Source organism: Leptonychotes weddellii, chromosome 7 (genome assembly GCF_054177405.1).
Source record: "Leptonychotes weddellii isolate Sample4059 chromosome 7, ASM5417740v2, whole genome shotgun sequence".
Classification (NCBI taxonomy): Eukaryota; Metazoa; Chordata; class Mammalia; order Carnivora; family Phocidae; genus Leptonychotes; species Leptonychotes weddellii.
The window spans coordinates 10,585,679-10,594,179 of NC_138375.1; the positions used below are offsets into that span (position 1 = coordinate 10,585,679).

The 8,501-nt window shown below is 43.5% G+C and overlaps 1 protein-coding gene across 3 annotated transcripts in view; it reads left to right on the plus strand.

The window, feature by feature from the left end:
• LOC102731976 (triple functional domain protein) overlaps nt 1-8,432 on the plus strand; it is a 314,385-nt gene extending 305,953 nt beyond the window's left edge. For 2 of the 3 annotated variants that reach the window (XM_081825910.1, XM_081825911.1), the window contains 7 exons: nt 322-388; nt 1,729-1,832; nt 4,077-4,146; nt 6,089-6,178; nt 6,730-6,822; nt 7,569-7,619; nt 7,887-8,432. In XM_081825910.1, the coding sequence (XP_081682036.1) occupies nt 322-388; nt 1,729-1,832; nt 4,077-4,146; nt 6,089-6,178; nt 6,730-6,822; nt 7,569-7,619; nt 7,887-8,210 (799 nt within the window). In that variant the 3' untranslated portion in view covers nt 8,211-8,432. The remainder of the gene's footprint in view (nt 1-321; nt 389-1,728; nt 1,833-4,076; nt 4,147-6,088; nt 6,179-6,729; nt 6,823-7,568; nt 7,620-7,886) is intronic. The other variant, XM_081825912.1, reaches the window with a different exon arrangement.
• The last annotated feature ends 69 nt before the right edge of the window (nt 8,433-8,501 follow it).

Below are 8,501 nucleotides of genomic sequence, written 5' to 3' on the forward strand. Positions count from 1 at the left end.
GCTTAAAATGACTTAATCATTTAAAAAGAGAACAAAACAAACTTGCTTCTTTTACTGTCATGCCTCTATAACAAAGTTATGTCCAAGCCTCTCTTGATTGTCCATATATGTGATCATAGTCCACAGCTCTTGTGGGTTACGTACATGAACCTGTAAGTGATTTGGGACACTCAGGAATTGGAGACCCAATTGTGCAAGTTTGATATATTACAGTACAATCCCAGTGGGAGTCCGACCTGACAAAAGCAAAGTGCTAAAGAATTCATTCAGAAAATGAAAAGCGTTTGGATTGTAAACACTCATTTTTCCCTCTCTTTCCAGCTATGTTTTGCAAGAACTCGTGGAGACAGAGCGTGACTATGTGCGGGACCTTGGCTGTGTGGTTGAGGTATATGTTTTCAGAGATTTAATAACTTGTATCAGCCCCAAGAGTTGTGAAGGGAGTATCATGTTTGACAGTTCAACACTGATAAACTTCTCAAAAGCTTTAAAAACATTTTGACACCCCCCCCACCAAAAGAAAATCAAGTTTCAGGAAAATGAAATTTAGCCAATTATCTTCATCTGTATTCACTTTTAACTGCTTCTTTTTCACATAGTGTATCTTTGACATAATCACTTTTTTTTACAATTAAGTTTTTAAATTATATCCAGCCATTGTATTCATGACACGGGAATCTTGCCTTTGATTATTTACAAACATGGATATCCTCGCAGAAATGAGAACATCGTTGGTTGAAGAAGTCAGTTTGGCCAACTGTGGCTTCAGTCCCATCCTGAATCCACCTGGGTTCAGAGCTGGTCTGTGGCTACAGCAGGCCATTTGCTTATACTTTCCACAGACCAAATACATCACCATCTGCATGGCCCTGAAGTTGCTACACACAGTGTAGCCATAAGAGAACCATGGCCTTTCATTCTGCATCAAGGGCCCTCTCCAGGCTTTTCCCTGGCATTAAAGCTCAGGGCATAATCATATTTATAAACTCAACTCCTCAAAAAGCTGTTTTTGTACTGTATATATGTATTACAGTATATACTAATACAGTTTTATCGCTTATTCTTTCGGCTTCACAAATTCATCTAGGACAATACTTTTGGGGTGTTCATTCCATTAAAAGTAACAGCTTTCACAGTTAATTGTGTAACAAAAGATTTAGCATGCTTGATGCCTCTGCAATTTAAGTAACTTGAATTACTTAAGAGAGAAGTGTATAGGCTGAATCCCACTCAAGATAAGTTGTAAATGACATTTTAGCAACATATTTAATCAACTGTTATTAAAAAATCACTTTATGGAAAGAATATTGTTAAATTCTTATTTAACAAATTATGTAAATAATCCAAAAAGAAAAGGAAATCTGTTTATGTTCTTATCCTAAGAACAGAGAAAATATGTTTCTGGCCAAATATTTAATGTTTACAAGCTGCTAAGATGATTTGTTTTATGAAACCATTTACATTTAAACCTCTTCAGTTCCTTTGAAGACTTTGGATCTATGAAGGCCACCAGCTCAAGGAGAGAAAATCATGGCAGTGTGTGTGGCCGTACAGTCCAAGTGCCATGCAGGACTCTTTCCTACAGGGCTCTTATCTGTTTTTGAAGAAGTATTGGGTTATGAGACAGTGCATGTGTCTGTTTTGTTCTTTATGACTGTTAGTCCGTAAGTTATTACTTGATCCAAATATGTCAGTGAAGCAAACTTACTCTTAAATATTCAATTATAGGGCTACATGGCTCTTATGAAGGAAGATGGTGTTCCTGATGACATGAAAGGAAAGGACAAGATTGTATTTGGCAATATCCATCAGATTTATGACTGGCACAGAGAGTACGTAAGACACTTGCCATGCATGACAGTGTGCACAGCATCATCACTTGCTAAACTGCGTTGTGTCAGGCAAATGGGAAAGGCCGTGCAGTGGCTTGTCTCCTTTTATTACCTGTGTGGCCTCCCAGAGGTAGCTGGTGCAGAGGAAGTACTGATCGGGGCACCTGGGTGGCTCAGTTGGCTAAATGTCTGACTCTTGATTTCAGCTCAGGTCATGATCTCAGGGTCCTGGGATCAAGCCCCACATCAGGCTCCATGCTCAGCGCAGTCTGCTTGAAATTCTCTCTCCCTCTGCCCCTCCCCCTGCTGGTGTATTCTCTCTAAAATAAATCAGTCTTTCAGGGAGTTTTGTGGTAGCATGTCATGGCGGGGGGGAAGAGTCTCTTCTGCTTGCTGGTGCATCCAGGGAGCACCCGTGGGGGTGGCTGGACACACGAGCACCAAGCCTGACTGCTTGGGTTCAGAGCCCAGTGCTGGCCTTGAGCCATTTGCTTCCCTTCTCTGTGCCTCCGTTCTCCTATGCAGTGTGGGTCAGAGTCTTACCCACCCCACTCATGGGGTTTTTCGTGAAGAGACACTGAGTTAATACATGCAAAGCACTTAGAATAGCATCTGTGTGTAGAGTAAGCCTCAGTAAATGTTTCTAATTAGAGTTGCAGCCACCTCTTGATACAATAGTACAATTACTATTAGAGAGTTTTGAAGATACTGTTTTTTCTAAGCATTTTAATGGAAACAGTAGACGTGACTGCACATGATAATCACATTTGACCGCAGCACCTTGTCACACCCATCCCAACCAGGAGATTCACGTGGGGGCTGGTGCACATCAGCCCCTTCGGGTCACCTTACTCCAAATTAAAAAATCTATAATCATCTGCGGATTGCTTAATGCCAGCCACTGATAATACTGTGGAGTATTCCAGCGGCCCTATTCTGTTCCTCTGATCTGTACAGGGTGCCTACTTTACTGTCTTTATGTGCATCGCTGTCCCCATGGCCGGGAGTGTGCTCCCATCTGCTTCAAAGCCCAGGTCAAATGATGACTCTCCAAAAGCCCAGGTCAAATGATCACTCTCCATTAGGCCTCATCACTCCAATCAGATGTGCTCTGTCCTCTTTGCAGATAGCATATGTAAATGTGCTTTTGAAACTATAAAGTACTGTGCAGATATGAGGGGTTATCAGGGTGCGTATATAGTAGTGTTTTATTATTTCTAAATTTATCTGTCCTGATAGAATGTAAAACCCTTGAACCCAGGTACGGGGTCATCATTTTCATATCCCCCTTAATGTCTAATTCAGTCAGACTCGTAGATAAACGAAGGACCAACTTCAGACACAGCCTGACTGATAGCTCTATTGACTGTAGACTAATCTGTGAATCTAATTTTAGAAAGGGATATTTGGTGCTCCTCTATAGTCTGCCACCCCTCGGTCTGGTTGTGAAGCCAGGATGGGAAGAGAAAACAGCACAGTGTTCATGGGTTAACCAGACAGAGAAGTTGCACCTGGAGATGGGGCCCGCCACAGTGTGTGCAGAGCTGTAAGAAAACCCCAGGTGCTAGAAAATTCAACATAGCCTTAATGGATATGCTGGTTTGCGGGTTAATAAAATACCAGACATAACTATCAATGTAGCTAAGTGATGACTGAGGGAGCATGCATCTTGGAGACTGCAGCCCAGAAGAGATACAGAGCAGGTGTCCCACAGCCCTCGTGTTGCTGTGGTTACAACTGATTTCTGTCTCGGTGGGAGCTGATACGCATAACCTGGAGGTGACGTTGGCTAGTATTTGGGAAAATGTTATAAAACTAGCACAGGTAATATATTCAGTATTTTATATCGATTATTATCCAATTTGGGCCTCTTAAAAATTACCATAAAATATATGAAACTCTAGTTTTCAGAAATAAAAATGACCAATCGTGTTGAAACTTTTATTTTTTCTCTGTATTCAGTCGTGATATGTTATTGCTTGTGTCCTTAAGAAAAATGAGACAAAAATGTTGATTGTCCAAGAGAAGAAAAGGTCGCCAGTCAAGGGATGGTCTCATTCTGCCTTGTCTTTTTCACCTGTGTATCTCTCTTTGTTCCTGTCCTAACAAAATGTTTTCTGTGAACACTGTATTTCTTAAGTATATACTTGACACTTTCCGGTTGCTCATGTCACAGCAGACTATTTTGACAAAAATCAGAAGGCCAGATTGGAAACGGCTCTAACATTTCTCTTCTCGTTTCAGCTTTTTTTTAGGAGAGTTGGAGAAGTGCCTTGAAGATCCGGAAAAACTAGGATCCCTTTTTGTTAAACATGTCAGTACAATAACATTATTTATATTCTGTTCTGATATTGTCATGTTTAGTGACTGGTTTTTCAGATTAAAGGAGAACTCACTGGTTGTTTATAAAAGTGCTTATGTTAAGAATCAAACCAAACCGTGCAGTGTCAGCGAATTGGAATTAAACCACACTCTTGCACATGAATGATCGGCTCTCGCGGTCACCTAGCCCCAGCCGGCTGTGGAGCTCAGCACAGTACAGAGTGGTCAGAAGGGGGACCAGAGGCAAACTTGAAGCAGGAACATTTGGGGATGTCTGCAGGCAGACAGCTCAGTGAAGATGGTGATGTACTTAAACATGCAGTAGGTTTAATGTAGTAGCCAAATACATGTGTGTATCTGAAATAAGTGTGTTAACATTAATGGGTTTTTTAGGAAAAATTCCTGCATTTTAAAAAAAAAACTAGTGATAAGAGTTTTTGCATTTTTGCAGATCTCTTTAATGTCTGCCTTAATAGAACACAGATGGATTTTTATATCAGCTTCTGCATTCATTCTGTTGTGGAATGGTTTCTTGGTTAAAATATATGAAAAAAAATCCATCCTCATACAGGTAGAGAGTTGGAAAGGAACAAGTATTTTAATACTCTTTTCAGGTAATTATGGGTAGCTTTCTGAGATACCACACCAGAACTCGACCGTGTGATACCATCTCAAAGGTTAGCTGCCACATGGAATCTGGAAAGCTCTGTAGCGGACTTGTGCCTTACTGTTTCACTGGACGCATTGAGGCCCCTCACACCTGCAGGTGTCCAGCCCTGCACCAGCTTGTGAAATGGCGCTTGGTCAGTTGGAAAATAGTGGTTCCCCAGTTCAGACAGATCTTCCAGATGCTGAGACATTTTGTTACACATTATCAAAAAATCGGATTTGTTAATATCGCCAGCCCTCTCTTTAGGCCAGTGTTTAGGTATTGTCAAGTTCACAGTGGCAGATACCCTGTTTTCCAAAATTCTGATCTTTAACTTGAAAGCTCAGAGTTTCATTATCAACAGATACTGCCAGTTTGCCTTGAAACGACAGACTTTTTGTTCATGTTCAAGAAGATGTTTGTCAGATACCCAAGTATAAATATAGTTTGTGTCCATCCTTCTTTCAAGTAAAAATGGCAGCCCACAAAACCCAGCAGTCAGTTTGGCCCACAGCTCAGTGTCACAAGCGCGCCTGCTTGAGACAACTGTTGTATGCCACAGAAGTGTTATGAGGACCTCTGTTGTGTCACAAGAATGTTAAAAAGACATACACTCCATGGTTGAATTTTCATAAAATGGATTTTTATGACTGCATCCACAACATTCTGAGGTGAAACTGGCAGTCTTCTGCAAATGTGCAGGGGTGAATATTTGCCAATATTTGCTGGTTTTGCACATCCCTGAGATGGTAGCACAAAGAAAGGGGCAAATTATATCTTAGCATTAGTCTGAAAATAGTTCTGACCCACTGGATCCCCTGAAAGGCCACAGGGACCCCCAGGGGTGGGTACACCACACTTAGAGGATCACCGGATGAAGGGATGGCTCACTAGGTACGTTTTCCCCTGCCTTCAGCACCTGCAGTCAAAGAGCTTTTTCTTCCCTGCTAAAGCCAGCAAGGCTTCCTAGAGCACTGGGCCAGTTGGAGGGGTGGCAGTAATTCTCTGTTCAATACGAAGAACTGTGTCCTCTTGTTGCCCCTGTACTTGCCAGGTGAAGTGAGGGGTTTGAAATACCTGAGGGGTCAAGGGGGAAAGACTGTCTTCGGAGCCACAAAGCAGAATGCTGACGTAGTCCTACATCTGGAATGTGCTCCCATGGGCCTAGACCAGTTTTGTTTGAAGAAGATTTCCTTTATGAATGTGCTGAAATGTGTATGTGCTCTTATATTCTAATTGAACTTCTGATTGTTTTAACTCCTCTGTTTGCCTTTTTCATTCCTAGGAGAGAAGGTTGCACATGTATATAGTTTATTGTCAAAATAAACCAAAGTCTGAGCACATTGTCTCAGAATACATTGATACCTTTTTTGAGGTAAGACCCAAGAAAGAAACAAAGTATTTCTGAATCTTTTGTTACAGTTGATGTCCAAAACCTAAAATACCATGTTTCCCAGGAACTAAGCAATCCGTTCCTATAAATCAGAGAAATGAGTATGAATTCTTAGTCTATGATTGTGTATCTGTTAACCTTCAGAAGACTGGGGTCATTGTTAAAATAAGGGGTTTTTTAAGCGGTTTTGAACTTAAGGCTCTTTACAAATTCAGAACAACTCATGATCTAAACTCTCAGCCTAAAAATAAAGCATGTGTTTATATGAATAAAAGAAAGCAAGTGAAAGAAGGTCTTTAAACAAGCAAAAAAAAATGGCTATTTTGAAAACCGCCCTGGAAGGTTGGAAGAGGCCATTCTGAGAAATGGCAGAGCCCTGGCTGATGTTTGTGCAGCGAGGCCCCTTGCCCCACCCCACGCCTCTCCCGCCTTCCGTGCCGGGTACTTGGCATTTCTGACCGTCACAGGGACTCAGCAATTGTCCTCTGAAAGGCAGCACTTACAGATCTTTCTTTTCTCCCTTAAAACCACAGGACTTAAAGCAGCGTCTGGGCCACAGGCTGCAGCTCACAGATCTGTTAATCAAACCAGTGCAGAGGATCATGAAGTACCAGCTGCTACTGAAGGTGAGGGTTTGCTGGGAGCAGACTTGGGCGCAGACTCGGGGTCGGCGGTTTGTTTGGTGAGAGGACCGGATAGGTGAGGGGAAGGAAGGATTGGGCAGGGGAGGGGAATCTTTCCTATAAAAAACCTAAAGCGGTCTTCTGATTTCTGATTTTAAATATTTCAGAGTAAATTTCTTAAAATCTAATAAGGCGCCTTGTACTGTTTTTCTCAATTTTTCATTTACATCAAGTTCTGAATCAAAATGTCACTTGAAGTGAACTTTTTTCCCCATCACAGATCTTTGAATGTTAATCGTTTTTCCTCGGCTCTCTCGGCCTTGCAAGTTTTCTCATCTTCCTGGGGGTCCTGCGTGAAATTAAAATTTCAGAGCTCAGACGCCGTTGATTGGTTTAAATTCCTAAGCACAATTAGAGGCAAAGTCACACAGTTGTCCATGATGAGAGTGAGTGTTGAAATATGTGGAGAGTGCTTCGGATATAAAACTTAGAAGCCGGGCATCCACAGAGCCCAGAGCTGTCTTGGAGTAAAAGACGAGCCGGTACCTGCTTAGATTTGGTTGACTTTGCTCTGCTGTAGCTCGAAATCCTCCTAAGGATATCTTTCCATCATGTTACCGGGAGAAAGCAATGAGAACATACGACCGAGATGCCTGGCCTGGCACCTGGCACATCAGGAATGAGCAAAAAGGTTAGCTGCTGTTGTGATCATCACCCTTATCATGTCCTTCTCTCTGTGCTCCTTGCAGGACTTCCTCAAGTATTCCAAAAAAGCTAGCCTGGATACGTCAGAATTAGAGGTACTTACATCCCCCCACTGGGCCCACCCTGTGCTACCCAGGCCCCTCACTTAATCCTTCCCACCCCTGTCTCCAATGTCCCCTGAGCACCCTGCCCAGGAGGGACCTGTCCCTGGGAGGGGTCTGTCCTGCACCTGGATGTGCCCTCCGCACCCGGGGCGGCGGGGGGGAGCGGGACTGGGGGGATACGGAGGGGGGCGGTGAGCTGAGGGCGGCAGCTTTCCCTGGGGAGCTGACCAGCGGCTCTGCTTTCTCTCCCACCCCCAGAGAGCCGTGGAAGTCATGTGCATAGTCCCCAAGCGGTGCAACGACATGATGAATGTGGGGCGGCTGCAAGGATTTGACGTAATGCTGCAGCTCTCTAAACTTGCTCCTCCGGCTTCCCTCATTTCCTTCGGTCTTCGATCACTTACCTGCACACATAGAAAGCTGATCCTTTTTGCCTACTTTCTGTCTCCTCTCACTGTTCTTGAACCTGATTGGTATTTTCTTTCAACTTCTTTCGGTGCATCTGATTTGCTTTTTGAGGCCCTCCCTCTGCTCACAGCCCAGCGCCTGCCGGGGCTTGGCTATGACTCGTGGGCCCTCTGATCCTGTAGTGGCACAGCTGCCTTCCCTGGCAGGTGGTGGGAAGCAGGGGGCCCCTGCCCGTCCACCGTCCCTGGGAGCTTGACTTCAGGCGCACTGTGTCCATTGTTCATCTGCCAAACGGTTCTATGAGTTGCCAGACTATTGATATTACATATTGTCCTATTAGTATCTTAAAGATACTCAGAATTTGTACAAATTCAACTACTGAGTAAAGAAAGGGGACACGGGGGCGCCTGGGTGGCTCAGTTGGTTAAGCGACTGCCTTCGGCTCAGGTCATGATCCTGGAGTCC